General features: G+C 44.4%; 1 protein-coding gene across 3 annotated transcripts in view; it reads right to left on the reverse strand.

The window, feature by feature from the left end:
• Nucleotides 1-17,928, reverse strand: part of DNAH9 (dynein axonemal heavy chain 9) — a 276,427-nt gene that overhangs the window by 86,360 nt on the left and 172,139 nt on the right. For all 3 annotated transcript variants that reach the window (XR_012499359.1, XM_074342145.1, XM_074342146.1), the window contains 4 exons: nt 9,605-9,747; nt 9,074-9,235; nt 8,664-8,897; nt 11-271 (listed from right to left, as the gene is read on the reverse strand). Coding sequence is in view for 2 of the 3 variants with exons in the window: in XM_074342145.1 (XP_074198246.1) it covers nt 11-271; nt 8,664-8,897; nt 9,074-9,235; nt 9,605-9,747 (800 nt within the window). In the remaining variant the exon portion in view is untranslated. The remainder of the gene's footprint in view (nt 1-10; nt 272-8,663; nt 8,898-9,073; nt 9,236-9,604; nt 9,748-17,928) is intronic.

Here is a 17,928-nt window from a genome sequence, read left to right on the forward strand (position 1 = left end):
TTCCTCCTACCTTGTTGAGGGTGTTGAGGGCTGCCTGGGCTGCTGTGAGCGCCGGCTCTGCCTTGGCCAGGTCTTCCTCACAGTCCTTCTGCTTCTGCTTCACCTCCAGCATGATGAGGGCCACCTTCCGCTCTTCCTCGTCTGCCACGGCTTTCTCTCTGCTCACCTTGTCAGTCTCTACACCCACCACCTGAATCAGCTTGTCTGCATCTTCATTCTTCTGCTTCAGCTCCACTTGCTGTGTGGCCAGCTTGGCTTTCAGATCATCCACCTGCAGCAGAGAAGCAGCGGGTTTACTGAGGGTAGAGGGACTTCAGACGTGACCATGGGGATCTGACCCTGCAGAGCAGAGAAAAATGCCAACTCCTGATGTAAAGGCGCAAAGCTGAGCTCTCAGCTGGGACCAAGCTCCCTGACCCGGGGAAGGAAAGGAACGCTGGACTCCCTCTTCCTCTCCCCTCTGCAGTCAATGTGCTGGAACAGTTTAAGCAGCATCTGCCCCATCTTTCTTTCTCCTTGCTGCCCACATGACTTAGACTGCTTCTTACTGAGTTGGGTGCCTATGTTTTATAAAACTTCATATGCCTAGCATAATACTCTGCACACAGTAGGTCCTTAATAAAAATCATTCATTCTTTAATTGAAATTGGCCAGTGTAGAATGTACCAAGGATTTAGCAAGCTACAAAAAGGGAGTGTTTACTGTGCATCCTGAAAGATGGAATATATGAACAGGCAGTGGCCAGACCATATATCCAGGCAGAACTCTGACCCACAGCCTGCAGCAGCCTGCCCTGGGAACTAGCTCAGGAAGCCCGCCTGCTGCAAGTCATGCTTGTAGGCTGTTACTGTCTAGATAACAGTCAAGGAAGACAAGCAAGAACCTCTGTAACAATCAGCCCCAAAATGGCCAGGACTTGATTAATAACTGACAATTTTCTTAATTTCGTCCCTGCTTCCAACTTAGGACCAATGAGACAAAGTCAAATACACACCCTCCATCTGGGAACAGTCTTTCTTCACACCATAAGGCCCTCCCACTCCTCTGCCTGCTTTCTGTCTCTGCTAAAGCGTGAAGCATGGTGGCAGACTCCCTTGTGACAGCAAGCTCTGAGTAAGCTTATGCTAGTTCTCACTTGGTTGGTCCTGGTCTATTTCCACCGTCCTTTCGGGAAGCAGGTGGCCAGGCTGAAGTGGGACAGCAGGGGTTCCAGTAATCCGGGCCAGTGGGGCTCCCCCTCGCCTCCATATTTCCGTGCATTTGGAGGCAGTAATGGAGCCATGGGAGTACAACCTTCTACTCCCTGATCGGCTGAGGAGAGACCAGCAGTTTTCTGTGTGTTCAGTACAGGGTGGTGGTTCTCAGAGTGGGGTCCCTGGACCAGCAGCACTGGCATCACCTGGGTACTTGTTAGAGACGCAAATTCTCAGGCCCAGTCTGGACCTACTGAATCAGAAGTTCTGGAGGTGGGGACCTGCAATCTCTGTTTTAACAGGCCCTCTGGGTGACTCTGATGCCTGCCGAGCTTGGAGAATTGCTGGCCTAGTGTCGTGGCCCTTTCACGTGCAAAGAGGACACTCAGGTCTATTTATTTCTGGAAAGTAAAAAAAGCCAATTGTGTTTGCAATGTGGCCCATAAACTTTACATTCCAGAATGACCTCTTGTCTCTCATTTTTCTGAAGTCTATTTCACGTAACAGCTGAAGATTCAGAGCTCCTGGAACACGTCAAACAGACTCAAGCGCTTTATGATGCAAAATGCGCAAGGGGAAAAATAAAGCGGAGGCTTAGATGCTGCTGGTAATTCCCTTTTCATGGCAGATCAAAAGAAAAGAAAATGAAGGCGGAAAAAAAAAAAAAGAATGCTCTTTAATTTTGTGTATTCATAGAAACTGGAGACTTTGCATTAACCTCAAATGGAGGCCTGCTCCCTAGAACGCATCTTATATGCCCATGTTGGAAGGTTAATCCATTTCCATCTCCCGTTGTTCAGCTGCAGAGAGTTATTTCTACAAGGACAAAGATGCAATTGTAAATCAAAATGATTGAACCACATAATCACTCCAGTCAGCAAACACACCAGTAACTTTTTGTTCCTTTTTAAATCTTGAGAGATTTGAGAAAATTGAAGTGGGGTTTTTTCCTTTTGGTTGTTGTTATTGTCGTTTGTTTTATCGATTGTGGATATGGCATGACCTCAGGCCCAAGGTGAATAATCACCAGCTCTGTGAATGGGGCTTTATAGCTCTTAAGCGGTGACATGGAGTGACATGAGGGTCCTGCCCGCCAGACGCAGGCTACAGAGAAGCCACAGCTCAGGTTCATTTTATGGCTTTTCTGCAATAGAACAGGAAACTGAAATAGGTCACTTTAAATTCTTCTCTCCTCTTTTCTCCTTATTCAAAGCATTCAAGCCACCCTCTGTGTCTCTTCTTGTTTAGACACTCCCACACCTGGGTAGGAGGAGTGAAAGGGCAAGTTCCACAGCACTGCAGAGGCCCTTTCCCTCGGCCTTGCTGGCCCCATGAACACTGACCAGGGGAGGATGCTGACTGGGTGGGTGGGTGGAGGATGTTAGGATGGTGATGGGTAACCCTCCCTCCTTCAATGCCCAGGCACGTGATGCTACAGAGAGAGGCCAAGCTTCCCAGGACCTTCCACCCAGGGCTCCAGAAGGATGAGAAGGAATCCGGGATAATCAATAGCCCAAAAAGTACTGCACTGAGGGCTGGAGGCCTAGAGACAGCCTCCTTCTTGACTCGGAATCCATATAGTTGCCCAGCACTCTCTGATATGAATTTGGACTTCAAGCAGGCTTTCCTCTTAGACATAGATGTTTTCCATCTATAGTAAATGTGTCATGTTTTCCTGCCTGGTAACAGCAACAAAAACAAACCATGTTCTGGCACTCTGGTTTGCTTCTTCTTTGGAGGCCTCCCCTTCCCAAGTCTTTGTATACCAGGCAGGCTGCCTGGTGGTGGTTATGGACCCTGGCTTGGCCAAGGGGAGTGTCCACGTCATGGAGATTGGTTCAGCTCCGGGCAAACCGATGACCCAAGGAGGCCGATCAGGGCCAGCCCCGGAACTTGGCTGAAAACCCCAGGAAGGAAGCGCTCCTTTTACACTGGAGTTACAAAGCAGACGGAACACTAGCCTGAGATTTCAGGGCCATGGGGCTGCCTGCCTGAGCAGGGACATCTAGTGAGTATCAAACTCCAGCCCTGTCCAAATTAAACGTAACCCGCACTTTTCAATTACATGAATCAATTCATTTCTTTTTATTTTGTTTTGTCTAAACCAACTTTAGCTGGATTTTGGTTAGTTGTCATCAAAAAAATGCTGATAAGTATATAATGTAATCTCAAAATTTTCTCTCCCCTTCACCCTTCTCCTTCTCTCCCTTCCTGTCCATTTCATCTTTTCATTTTTTCCCCTTTTTGTTGCGTGAATTTGAGTTAGTTTTTTTTTTTCACTTGCAGCCAAAAGGGTCCTGACAAATACAACATCATAAATTATTAACTGCCAACTTCAGGTAAGTCTGGTGGTCTGAGGGTGTTTTAAACCTCAAGATAAACTGGATTTAAAAGTTTCCAGATTGAGAGATTTGTGGATTAAATCCTACATGCAGAGAGTTGGCAGTGGCCTATAGGCCTTCTACGAATATTTCTTCAATCCAACAGCCCCCCTCTGCATGAACACACCTGAGTTACATACAGAGGTGTGGACGTCAGTGAGAGCTGAAGACAGACCCCAGTCAGTGTGGGGCTCTGACCACGTCAAGAGAGAGAACTGACTGCCCTCCAGAGACCTGCGGTTTTAACCTGAAGTGATCAAGTCAACCTGAAACGTAAGACTAAGAGCTTTCTACTTTTTTTTTTTAAACATTTTTTATTGATTTATAATCATTTTACAATGTTGTTTCATTTAAGAGTAGAAAGCTCTTCCAGTTTCTACTCTTAAATGAAAAAAGATGGAGCCACAGCTAAGTTAAATTCAGTTACAGAAAAACAGTTACATTCCTGACCATCTGAGTCAAAGCATGAAATTATAAGTCTAAAATTTATTAAACGTTAGATTATCATACAATTGTTAACTTATTGCCATTATTGTACTTCTCACACTACTGTCATTGCTAGAGAAGTGCGGGGTCTGTCGGAGCCTGCATCCAGAGACTCATCTAGCCTCAGCTGCCACATTGGGTTGAAGGATACTGACCATATAATTCATGTCATCACCCTTATACCAAGATGACGGTGACGTACTTGAGTCCTCGTCTACCAAAGGAATAATTCCCCAGACGAAGGGTGTGTATCAAAGCTGGGCACCCCAGATACCATTTTTACCAGAACAATCGTCATTATAACCATGAATAAGTTTGGCATATACATCATGGAACAGTATTTGCAAAAGACCCATTCTCCACCCCTCTCTGAGCTTGTAGGTGATTTTAGAACTTGTTCATTTGTTTACTTGCCTATCCAGCGATCATCCACCCATCTATCGGTTTATAGAACACCTACTATGTGCCAGTAAATCCTGACTTCTGCCCTTGAGGGACTGGTTAACGGTCTGGCACAATATACGCAAGAGAAGAAACACAGTCTGAGGATGGAAGCCTAGAGAAGGGAATGCGTAACTGCCCAGATCTTAGCAAGGGCTTCTGGGCAGGAGCAGCACATTTTTCTCGGTCAGGACAGTGACAAGCTGACAAGGTGGGGGCACATGTAAAGACACAGGATGTAAGCAAGCTGTGGAGTTTAGGGGAACTTCTAATGGTTAGTACTGACGGACTTCAGGGGCCAGTGCGGAAGGAAAGAGGGGGCAATGGAGCTATGTGCAGGCACACAGTTTAGAAGGTTCAGAGGGCCGGAAGTGTAGCATCTAGATCACTGAGGAGAGCCCTCGGACTCGTGGTTTGAGCAAGACCACTCGCTCTAAGAGCAGGAGAGAGGTCCGTCTGGAGCTGCGCTGCCTCGCTTAGTAGTCACAAGCCACACGTGGTTAATGAGCGCTTAAAAGGTGGCTTAAAATTCTACTTTGTCCCCGACTGTATCCTGGCAGTATCTAGACTGCAAGCGCTTACAGCGTGGCCTATCCCAGCTGAGGTGTGTTGTGAGTGTAATCATACACACGAGTTTTTGAAGCCTTGCAGAAAAAACGGTAAATATAAAATCATATTTATATTTAAAGTATATCGGTATATAAAGGTAAATATAAAAGTTATTAATAGCTTTTTTACATCAATTACATGTTCACATGATAATATTTTAGATAGACTGGGTTAAATAACATATTTTTAAAAAATATATGATAAAATTATATACTCTTAAAATACATAATTAAAATAAAATTGATCTATTTCACTTTTTTGAATGCAGCTACTAGAAACCATTTTTAAATCTGCATCTATTACTTGCAGGATTTTTGATTGGCTAGTGCTGGTCTGGATGCTGCCAAAATATAGTCAGGGAGACTAAGCAGAATGCTATTCATTCATTCATTTCTTCAGCAAATACTTAATGAGTGTCTGCTCTGTCCAGGCACTGTTTCCAGCATTTGGGAAACGTCAGCAAACAAAACAGATAAGGGCTCCTTCTCTTACAAAGCTTGTATCCGATAGAAGAGTACAGGCAGCAAAGATAAACATAACAAATCAGTGAATTATATGTTAGGTGGGGATGCTATGGGAAAAGATACAGGAGAGCAGAACAGGGCATTGGGAGTGGTACAGGGTTGCGATTTAATACAGGGCCATCAGGGCAGGATTCATTGAGAAGGTGACATTTGAACAAAAAATTGAAGGAGAAGAGGAGTTTAAGCCCTGGGGATAGTAGGGAAGAGCATCTCAGGGAGAGGGAACAGCTGAGGTGAAGGCCCAGTGTGCTTATGGAAAGAGCAAGAAGCAGTGGGGTTACGAGAGCAGCATCACAGGGCAGGGGCCGTAGGAGATGAGGTCTGAGAGTTAGCAGGACAGGGCTGGGGAGGAGCCTTAGAAGTCAATGTTGTGAGGGAAAGAGGGGCCATCTCAGGGTTTTGAGCAAACAAGTGACATGATGTGTGTTTTAAGCTGATCACTCTGGCTGTGCAGTTGATGACAGACCACAGAAGGCAGAAGCAGAGGTGGACAAACCAGTCAGGAGGGCACCGAGGCTGCCTGGGTAGAAGATGTCAGTGGCTCAGATTAAGGTGTAGGGGTGCAAGGCACCAGGATTCTGGGCATGTTGGAAGGTAGAGCCAACAGTGATTTTCTGGTAGATCAGGTGCAGGCTGTGAGAGGAAGAGAGGAAGGAAAGGAGTCCAGGATGACCTCAAGGATGTGGGCTGATGGGTCACGCAAGAGGTTGTGGGTGAAGTGGGCCTGGGGTGGGGGAGACACTTGAGAGTTCAATTTATTGACAAAATCCAGGTAAGAAGTATCTAAAATGGGGGACACAGCAAGAGGAGTACATTTGAGAGATACCTGGAGAACACACAGAATGTGGGAGTGAGGGAGGGACAGGAGTCAGGAGTCTGAGATAATGCTGCAGTTTCCAGGCTGGGTACCTGGGTGGATAGAAGTATTACTCATTGAAGCAGAGAAAACAAAAGAAGAAATGGAAACTGATGCTAGGACTTGGGATGATTCTCCGCTGACCACGTGCAGACAGAGCTGGATTCACCTATTGGTACAACCAGGCTTCTCCTGGTTAAGCAGAGACTGCCTGGAAAAGGAAAACACGCTGTCTTCATTGTCTGCTACAGACTCAGGGTCTGTACAAGAGGGGATCCTGGTGCTGCTCTGGGTGTCAAGAACTGCATGCTCCCCAGCAATGGTCTTCTACACAGACTGGTCATTGATTCCTAGAGGATAAAGGGGTAGGAGGTAGAGCAGGGGCTGGTGGGGATACAGAATGTTCTGAGGGCACTGCAGGTGGGGGAGACCAGAAGAGGAAGAGGTGAGAGGTGTTAACAAATCTGTAATGCTGCATTCTCGGATTCTTAATGCTGGTTTTAGAAGTCCAGAGACTGAGAGAACAAGAAGGGGGCTGGGGCAAGAAGATGCTACCTTTCTCTAGCCAAAGTGTACACCGGGTAAGCTGCTAGGACCTGGACTGGGATCTGTGACCCTCCACCTGCCCTGACTGTGGCTCTAAGAAGGGCTGGCCATGACTCTGCTGGGAAGAGGGGAGCATCACGGACAGCTGTCACGTGCCACTTGCTGACGAGCATCGAGTGTGAACAGGCCTCACCATGCCTGGAGGTAAAGACAAAAAAAGTCTTCACAGAAATACAGAACAAGGAAAGGAATCGCATCTAGAAGACAGAGAAGAACAACACGGCTCTGAAAATGCCCCATTCCTGGATCTAGAAAAAATGTCGAGAAAGCTGTTTGGCACCATCAGTAGACTGGTTTCTGTGATACAACTGCAGAAAAACAGGCTGAAATAAAAAAGCAATGTTGGAAAGGGAGAACGATGAGATGAGGAGGGCTGTCGGGGTATTAAAAATGCAGCAGCATAATTAAAGTCTTCATTGGAAGCATACGAAGCAGAAGTAGCATTGCACACGATGAGATTAGTATTGTTGAGAATAAACCTGAAAAGCTCCCCTAGAATGCAGAGAAAAAGGCCAGAGGGATGAAAGCCATGAGTAGACGATAACAGATGTGGGGCACAAGGAAGCCATCCAGTCCACCATTTCTCCTGGAGGAAGTGCCCGACCAAATGAACAAAACCTGACAGAAGAAAGACTTCACAAGCAGGAGAAATTCTATGTGTACAGACTGCAAGGGCTCACTGCATCCCACTGAGCCATGTGAAATCCTTTAGCTATATGATATCTACGAATCTAGAAACAGAAGTGGGGAGAAAGGACTGGTCAGGAGGAGGAAGTTCAACAGAGCTGCACCAAAGGCAGGGTTCTGAGAAGGTGACAGTAAATGAGAGGCTTAGAAATCTAAGGGACGTGTGACATCCAATTTTAGTTTGTGCAAATGCATGAAATTTCACTACCTTAATAAGAGGCTGGCTCTGCTGCTGGTAAACAGAGCACCAGAAGGGGCCATCCAGGGACCAGCAGTATTTGATGGGCAGGGGCAGGGGCAGAGAAGGTGCTAGACTTGTCCCCAGTTCTCAAGGAAGCATAGTAAGGTGGACTCAACTCATGTGGAAGAGTAAGTAGAAAAGCACAACAAGGGCAGGATGACAGGCCTTCTGCTGATGGCCAGCCACTTAGGAACACAGGAGGAAGCAAGTGGGAGGAGACAGATTTGGTTAAGAAATTAGGCTCCAGTGGCTCTCTGACAGATAACATCCATGGTAAGACACAAGAAACAAAAGAAAATTGGGATAATCTTGCAATCGTCTCTCCCAACCATTCACCTCTTAGGGCTCCAAAGATGAAAGGACTCAGGGTTGGAGAGAAGAGAAGGAAAGGAGAGAAGAGGGAAGAGACGATGAAGAGGAGAAGAGAAGGCAGACGGATGTCACGGGGTCCCTGCGTGGGTGAGAGGGAGCCGCCGCACTGGAGCTGAGGGTGTGCCCTTTGGCTCCCGAGCTCAGCCCATCCCTGGTCCATGGCACCGGGGCCTCTGGAGGAGAGCGCTGCGCTCGGAGTGGCTGTGACCCCGCCGTCCCCAGGCCGTGACCCCGCGGTCCCCGGCGGAGGCCCGTGGGCCCGCTCACCTGGGCAGCGGTGCCGTGGAGCTTGCGCAGCCCGCTCTCCAGCCGCTGGGTTCTGCTCTCGAGTTGCCGCCGCTTCCCGCACAGGAGGCTCTGGTAAAGTCTGATGAACTCCAGGAACGACTTGGGGGTCGTGTAGTTGTAGCGCTGCTCATTGCTCAGGTAGGACTGGGAGGTCTGGTTGACGCTTGTGTGCACAAAAGCCATGAACTTGCTAATGGACGGCTTGACGGTGGGCTAAGAGCGAAGAGCAGGGAATGAGGAGGTCACCCCTCCGTGCAGACTGGAGGTGACAACCACCCGGCTCGCCCTCACCACGCGGAAAGCTGTGCTCCCACGATCCCGAAGTGCCGGGTGTGGGGACCCCCATACCCCGGGCAGAGGGGGTCCTGAGGGCGCCTCCTCCCTCTCACCTCAATGCCCTTCGAGCTCTGCAGGAAGCGGAGGCTGACCGACTCCAGCGCCTGCTGCGGCCACTCGTGGAACCAGTCGATGGCCGTGCAGTTCACGATGGCGGGGAACTTCCTGCTGCGGACCCTCAGTGTGTTCCCCACAGGGGAGAAGCAGAGAGTCACCTGAGAAGACAGCAGGGTGGGGAGCGCCAAGAAGGTATCAAAGAAGTACTTACAGAGACACAGGCATGGCTTTGGATTCCTTATTTGCCAGAAAATTGGGAAGCACATCATTGGAGACAAAAATCTGTAAATGCTAGCTGGCCTCTCTAGCCAGGAGAGCAGGGATGCTGGGACTGTGGGAAGGGAGAGGGAGCCCACGAAGCATGGGAGAAGGGCATCCCTGTACAGGGGCTCAGGCTGAGAAGGGCACTGCGCCCTTGCCACCCACGCCCCAGACAATCGATACAGATGGCTGTAGCCAGATTACCCAGAGAGGCCCCCATGTGCCACCTCCGGCCCTGCCTCCCCTGGTGGCAAGTCCTCCTGTACCTTCAGCTGTCGTCGGACCCGATCTATAAAGAACTTCCAGCAGTTCTCTGTGTTGTCAACCAGCCCTCGGCTCTTGACTTCGTTCCTCACGTTGCTTATGATGTTTTCCACTTCATCATCAGAGTAGAGCTCTGGGATCTCTCCTGCGGAGAAACAGAGCATGGACGGGCAGCTGTGGCATCCCTGCAGGGTGCTGTTGGGCCCGAGAGGTCACCTAAACTTGGCACACAGGGCCTTTGGTTTTTAGGCTGTGTTCCACCACTCTTGCTGCTGGAACTGGACAGACACCATATCTACTCCAAACCCCGGGCAGGGCAATGAGACGGGGTGAACGGAACAGGGTGGATGGCGCCCTATTGTCCTGGGCCAGCAGCTGTAGCACAAGTGCTTTCACCTGTCTTTGGCTTAAAGAATTTATTTATTAACTATTTTAGCAGAAATTGTGCTCCTGAGGAGCTTAACATTTAGCAGGAGAAATAAGTTAGATATAAAATGGCTACAAGGGCATGGGTGAAAGGGCCATGAGAAAAATACAGGGAAGTCCACATATTTAAGAAGAACAAGCCTCACTTTCTTTTCGAGAAGGAAGGGAGATAGCAGGGATGGCTTCACTGGATTTAGTGTAAGTATGACATTTTAAATCGGTGGGGAAGAGGAACTAGTCAATACATGGTATTAGGGAAGTGAGGATCTGAATAAAAATTATGGTTGGATCCTTATACTCTCTGTACACTAGGATAAATTACAAATGGATCAGTGATTTAACTATAAAAAAATAAAAACCTAAAAATGGCAAAAATGAGGGAAATACTTTTATAACCGCTGAGTGGGGAAGTACTCTCTAACTATAACTCAAAACAGGTATCTTTTAAAGACAGGTAAATTTGACCTGTATAAATTGATAAATCATATATAAAAATATAAATATATATTTTACATAAAAATAAAAAATTGCATGGTGAAAACACCATAGGCAAAATATAACAACAACAGTGAAACCCAAAGAACCAGTTAAGAAAATATGAGGATGTGGAGGAGAGGGAGGCCTCGTACACTGCTGGTAGGAATGTAAACTGGTACAGCCACCATGGAAGACAGTATGGAGGTTCCTCAAGAAGTTAAAAGCAGAACTACCATATGATCCCACAACCCCACTTCTGGGTATATACCTGAAGTAAACAAAACTATTATCTTGAGACACCTGCACTCCCATGTTCACTGCAGCATTATTCTCAACAGCCAAGGCTTGAAAACAACCTAAGTGTCAACTGATGGATGAGTGAATCAAAAAAAATATGGAATATGATCCAGCCTTAAAAAAGAAGACTATCCTGTCATTTGCAACAACACGGATGAACCTGGAGAGTACTATGCCAAGTGAAATAAACCAGACAGAGAATGACAAACACTGCGCAGTGTCACCTGTATGTGGAATCTAAAAGAAAGTCAAACTCATAGAAACAGAGAACTGAGGTTGGTAAAAGGGTTCAAACTTGTAAGCTGAATAAGGTCTGAGGATCTAATGTGTAACATGTGACTATAAAGGGAGTAGAACTAAAATATTCTCATCAAAAAAAAAAAAACAACAAAGGGAGGGGGAGGCAGGAAGAAAATATATGTTTAACAGATTATAGTTAAATAGTTAATCTCCTAAATATGTAAAGAAACTTTGCAAAAAAGAAGAAGGGCAATAATTCAGTAGTAAATGGGGTGAAGGATACAAAAAGGTGATTCACAGTATAGAAAATACAATTGTCTCTTAAACATAAGAGCAAATGCTTTAAAACCTCACTTGCAATATCAGAAATGTACATCAAAACTATGTCTAGCTAATTTTTTGTTTGTACAAATCAAATTGGCAAACATTAGTACAGACACTCAACCTCACTCATAGTAATAGAAGTGTACTTTGAAACTATGCCTAATTATTTTTTACCAGATGACAAAATTCTGAAAGCTAGATAAACTAGTATATTAATTAGGCAGTATATAATGGATACAGTTTTTGAAACTCTGAGCTAAATATATAAAAATAAATATATGATGACCAATTAGGGTTTATCCTGGAAGTGTAAGGGTGGTTAAATATTAGAAAAATCTATGAAAACAATTCACTGCATTAAGGGATTAAAGAAGTAAAACAATATGACCCTCAAAACCGATGTGCAAAATTCCTGAAAATTTAGTTTGCCAGCAAACTAGAAATAAATAAGATTTCTCTTAACCTGATAATAGATATCTATCACAGACCCAGAGCAAGCGTCATATCTACTGGCGAAACACTAAAATATTCTCTTTCAAAGCAGGAGAAAGACAAGCATGACTACTGTTAACGTTTTTTATTCAGGAGTACACTGAGGTCCTAGACTATGCTAAAAGTCGGGAACAGAAGTAAAATGTATAGGATAGTTAAGGAAATAATAAAGCTATTATTACCAAAGTCTAATTTCCTACATAGAAAAATCTAAGAGAATATACACATAAACAATCAGAACTCATAAGTGTGTTCAGCAACAAGCTTGCTGGATAGAAAAGCAATACTAGAAATTAAATGGCATTTCTGCACTTCAGCAGAAAGTGTTATTTTAAAAGTTATTTAGGATACCAACAAAAACTGTAAGGCAGGCTTTTAATATAAATATATAAAAATATATAAAAGATGTGCAAGATTTTGATGTAAAAACTGTACCATACTATATTGAAGGGCATAAATGAAACCCAAAGCGAATGGAGAGAAACACTGTGTTCATGGGTGGATGACTCAGTATTAACAGTGTCACAAAGATGCCATTCCAAGAAGGAAAAAGTCAAATTGGGTTTCTTTTTCAGTCCTGACAATTGTATTCTAAAATTTATATGGAAGAGCAAAGGGTAAAGAGTGGCCATGATGCTTGTAAAGAACAGGAAGGGGTTTTGCTCTCTTAGATATCAAGTCTCCTTATAAAGTTATGTTAGTTAAAACAATGTGAAATTGGCACGTGGGTAAATAAATGGAAAAGTGAGTGAAATGCTGAGAAACAGACCCAGATATAAACAGAAAATTCATACTAAAAATCAGTGCGCAGACAAGGAATGAGCAAGTCAGTAAGTGATGTTAGGTAATTCAATTCTAATATCAAAAAAATAAAATTAGAACGCAATACAAAAACATATTCCAAGTGGATTAAAGACATGAATATGAAACAGTAATATTCTAAAGATAAAATACAAAAGATTATTTGTATGGCGCTGGATAGGACAAAATTTATGAAATACAAAAATCACAAAACATAAGAAGACTAAGTTTTACAACATTTAGACTAAAGCAGCACGGCAAAAATCAGATACAGACTTCAAAAAACATTTACAGCCCATGTAATGAGCAAAGGGTTAGTATCCAGAATAGACAAAGAACTCTTACAAATCCATAAGAAAAAGACAAAAAACCCAAGAGCCAAAGCGCAAACTATATACAAAGGCAACTAACAGAAGATGCATGGCGAATAAACACGTAAAAGATGCTCCAGTGTCACAAGTAAGAAGGGAAAGGACAACGGTGAGATTCTATTTCATATTCGTTGGCAAACACGGGGATGCCAGATAAACTAAGTGTTGGTGAGGTCAGGAGGAAACAGGTATTCATGCAGAGAGTAAATCTGTACAACCACTCTGGAAGGGCGACTTGGCACTTCGTAGTAAAGTTGAAATGCACATACCAGACAATTTAATAATCTATGTTTCGGGCACCTGTCATAAAGAAGCCCTGGCATGTACACACCAGAAGTTTCTATTTTGCAGCATTGTTCTTCATTGCCTGGGTGTTTGTTTTATTGCTTTCTGTATCCCAGAATATTTTGTAAGGAAATATAGGAAAACATAAAAGGGAGAAAGTAAACGTGGGCAGTGAGAGTGTAAAACCCGTGAGGGAGAGTCAGAAATTAAAAGAAGGAACAGACTAGAGCAAAATCCTGAATTAAGAACCAGGCGGTGGGCCCCTAGCTCACACGGAAGAGTTGGCCTTGGAAAAGAGGAACAGTAAGTTAGAGGAAAAGAGAAAACTGCAAAGAAATGGAGACAGACTGGGTGGTATAAAGGTAGTTGTGAGGCTGATACTGAATGACATAAGTTTTCTCAGTGAGAGAGAGGAGACTGAGGGAGGTAAGAATGAAGGAGGCATGGGTATAGCTAAAATCTTGGAAACACTGGATGAAGATCTTTACAGAGGTGAAGCTGAATGTGGCTCACTCTTGGATACCCTATGGCTCTCAGAAAAGCGCTCTTCTACTTCCAGAACAAGGCTTTCGGGAGGTATTGAAGCTCTGTGGACCCGAAATCATATGCAAGCTCCCCTTTGAAGTTCTCCACACCCACATGGTTATACTTTCTCCATAACCAACACAGAAATGTTAGCATCATAGAAATCTGAGACACGGACGAAACCACCGGGGCCACCATGACCCATGCTACTCCTCGCGGACTTGGGTGAGGTCCTCCCAGACGCGGGGTTTGGCAAATGGTCTGTAATTAATCACAGGGATGGGAATTACGATTCTGTTCACCACCGAAGCTGCTGCACTTCCTTGAACTACTGTATCTGGAGGAGACTCATGCCAACTTTCCAACAAATTTCTGGTCTTCATAGTCTGACAACACTAATCAGGCCAGGAGTTGGGTTAAGAGTTTTATACTAATTAAACTGAATTGTTTGAATGATCAAAATGAAAAAAAAAAGAATTATCATGAAAATGATCATTTGCTTTCTTCCCTTAATTGGACAAACTTGATTTAATTTCCATTCATTAAGATAGTTCACAGCATGCATATAAAATGCCCCACGTTACAACTTGTCAAAATCAAGGTCTTACTGATGGGATAACCCATTTCAGCCTTACTGAATAAAAACAGGGGTCAGAGAAAACTGCTGGAAAACGAAGCGGTATTTAGCCTGTTCAGGAGCTCGGGGACGTTTAAAAAAGAGAAATACTCAGATGGAACTGATGTGAGCCATAGTCATACTCATGGGACTGATGGCCTGTAGTGGTCTGATTTCTTTTCTCCTTTGTTTTCTGATAATCTGCATTTTCTTGTCTATAAATAAATAAATACATTGGAGCCCTCCAGCGAGAACTTGAACTCCCTTTGGTCTTAGAACATTTGTACTGACAGAGTCTGCATTCTTTACCTTTCTGTTATTTGAAACGTGTAGGATTTATATCCTTTGGTGTTTTATGTATAACATGCTGGATATTGAGGAGACAAACTATGATCTCTAGGCTAAACCTGGCCCTCAGTCTCTGCCTGCCAGCTTTTTACAGCTTTTAATGGTTGGGAAAATTAAAATAATAATATTTAACGACATGTGCAAATTATGACATTCAAATTTTACTGTCCATAAATAAAGTGTTATTGGTCACAGCCACACTTACTCATTCAGATATCGTCTATGGCTTTTTTCCCAATACAGTGACAGAGCTGAGTAGTTGTGACAGGAACTGTGTGGTCATCAAAGCTGGAAATATTTGCTTTCTGACCGTTTATAGAAAAAGTGTGCTGAGTCTGGCTTATGTGATCCCTTTAAGTGCCAAGATATTGAAAACACCCAGGTCACTTAAAGCCTTTTCCCATGTTCTTACAATGGTGGATTTGTTACAAGACTCCCAGGAACCCTTAAGGAGAAGATCACCAGATGGAACTGAGCACCTCTGAACTGGGAGCAAAGCCTGCATTTTCAGGTTTGTTCCTCCAATTTCTCCTGACAACATTCCTGTCGCTTACTGTGCAATGCAGGTAGTCACGCTGAAAGCAGGAGACTGATCCACCAGAGGGGATTCTGTGATGTGAACAGAGGCAGAGGCTATTTAAATATCTGAAAAGTTTCCTCCTGAGACCCAAAGTTGGAAAACCCTATTTCTACCTCCAGGTGCTGAAAGGCTTCATGTGGTCAATAACTTGTCCTAATAGCTTGCAAGTCAGACTAATCACCATCTTCTCTGTGTAGTCCGGGGCTCTCAGAGGCCATGGCTGCTTGGGGGGAAGAGAGTCTGATAGTTTACAATGGTTCAGTTTGTCGGAGCTTGGTGATAAAATGGGGAAAGCTGAGGGTTATTCTCCATGAAATGTCAGCTTCACACTGGCTTAGGGGATTTGACCCCACCTAGGGGTAAGATTTTTCAAAAACACTTCCCTGGTCTCAAAGGAGAAGAAAGGAGTGTGGTGACTACATCAGTACCCCGCTGCTCTCTGTACACAGCTGGACACTCTCTCAGAGCCCATGTCCAGCAGTGATAGCTAATACGCACGATGGCCCATCATCCTCATTGTATTACACTCCTTAGTCCAACAAATACCTCCTGAAGGCTACTTATGGGCCAGGAGATGTGTTCAGTGCTGACAGTATAAATGACGAACACAACACAGTCCCTACAGAGGGTTATAATTATATCAGTGTCGTTTTATTTCCTAAGCTGGGCAGTAGGTATTGAATCCTTACTTTTTGTACCTCTGGATTATGTCTCAACAAAAAATTAACCAACAGCAGGCAACACAGTCTGTGCCTTTCATAAGCTTACACTGTTGTTTCAACACCATGGTGGTGTGTGCAACCACCGAGTGCTAGGGGAATGCAGATGGATGTTTCTCATTCCTCGAGGTGACGGTGCATTAGCCAAGACCTCCCAGAGAGAGAACACCCAAGGTAAGTCTCGTAATGTGGGTGGAAGTTAATCCAGACAAAGAAAGAGAAGGGCATGAGGTTCAAAGGAGCAGTGGGGGCAGAAAAGATGTCAGAAAACAGCACAGTGTGTTACCTCACAGAGGAGGGGAGCTAGTAAGGAGACAAGGAAAAGGTCACAGGCAGGTTGTTTTTTTGTTTTTCGTTTTTTGTTTTTCCTGTACAAAAGAGCTTATCCTGCAGTCAGTTAGGAACTAATGAAGGAATTCTAGTTTAGACAGACCTTTTTGGAAGCAGTGAGGAGAACGGACTGGAGAGGGAGATTGCCCCTGGGAAGTAGGCAGATGAGTTAAGAAGTGTCTGCATTTGTTGAAGCAAAAGATGAAAAGATCAGTGGGAGCCATGCCAGAGAAGATATGGATTCAGAAATAATTCGGGGTAAAATTGATGGTGACTGATTGTCTGCTGGATATAGGTAGTGAGGGAGAGGTTAGCAGTGTAGGAGAAACACAGAGACAGGCAACCTGTGTGAGAATTTAGCACCACATGAAGAAAAGAAAGGCTGGTTACTCAAGCATCTTTTTACATTACCCTTTGGACATTTCTGCTTGGCAGCTGGAGAGCCAACCATGTGCCAGTTTAAATTTCCACGGTCTATGGTTTGGGGACACATCTGGTGAACAGATCCACTGAGACCACAAAGTATGCTTAGGAGATGTGGTGCATGCTTGATGGCTTCTCTTTTCCCCCCACATGTTGTCTTTTTTTCCTTTCAGGGAAATTGGGCCAGAATACAACTTATGTAAAGCAGAGTTGGCCCATGAGGAAATCCAGTTCCAAGTGCTCATGGGAGAAGAACAATCCAATGCCAAGACCATTACAAATATTTCCAAACTCCACATGCTCATGTGATATACACAGACCATGAACGTATTAATTCTGTATCTAATCCTAAAGCACCTGGAAGATGAGGTGATCTCTTCATGTTCTACATACAAAGAGGAGATTTGATCCAAGTATTCAAGGGGACTGCCTGTTTAAAAGATGGAGAGGCAGATGACTCTACCAGGGAGGGGGCTCAATTTGTTATAAATTATTCTAGTAGACCACACAGAGGCTGTAAGAAATTCATGTTGAGCACAGCACCTGCCGACTGGAACATAAAAGCTTAATAAATGGTTTTGAGTACACGAATAGATGCAAAGTGATCTAGTCTGGACCAGGGAAGACAAATATTAATTTTGGAATGAATAATTAAGCCTTTTGAAAAGCAAAAGAGAAATCCTAAAATGAGATTCCAGTGTAAAATGAAGTATGAAATCTGGCAGAGCAAGGAGAGGAAAGACACCACATCTGGAGCAGACCAGGTCTTCTAAGCTGGGACTCCAGTAAAACGGGCATTCTGGGATGCTGGAAACCTGGAGGCAGGTGTGCGACACCAAAAAGCCAGAAGAGGATTCTATTTTCTCCCCATAGGAGAATATATTAGGATGGGGCCTTGCTGAGTTCGGTTCAAGGACCAAAAGAGGACAAATTTTGTAAGAATTTTTTCAATGCCTGGGTTTGATGGCCAAGTGTACGTTGTTCAGGAATTATTACACAGGGCAACAAGGGCATGACAAGAATTGAACTCTTTAAATTCACGGAGCCAACACTTCATAGATAGTTCCACTAG

The sequence above is a fragment of the Camelus bactrianus genome, chromosome 16 (genome assembly GCF_048773025.1).
Source record: "Camelus bactrianus isolate YW-2024 breed Bactrian camel chromosome 16, ASM4877302v1, whole genome shotgun sequence".
NCBI classification, from domain to species: domain Eukaryota; kingdom Metazoa; phylum Chordata; class Mammalia; order Artiodactyla; family Camelidae; genus Camelus; species Camelus bactrianus.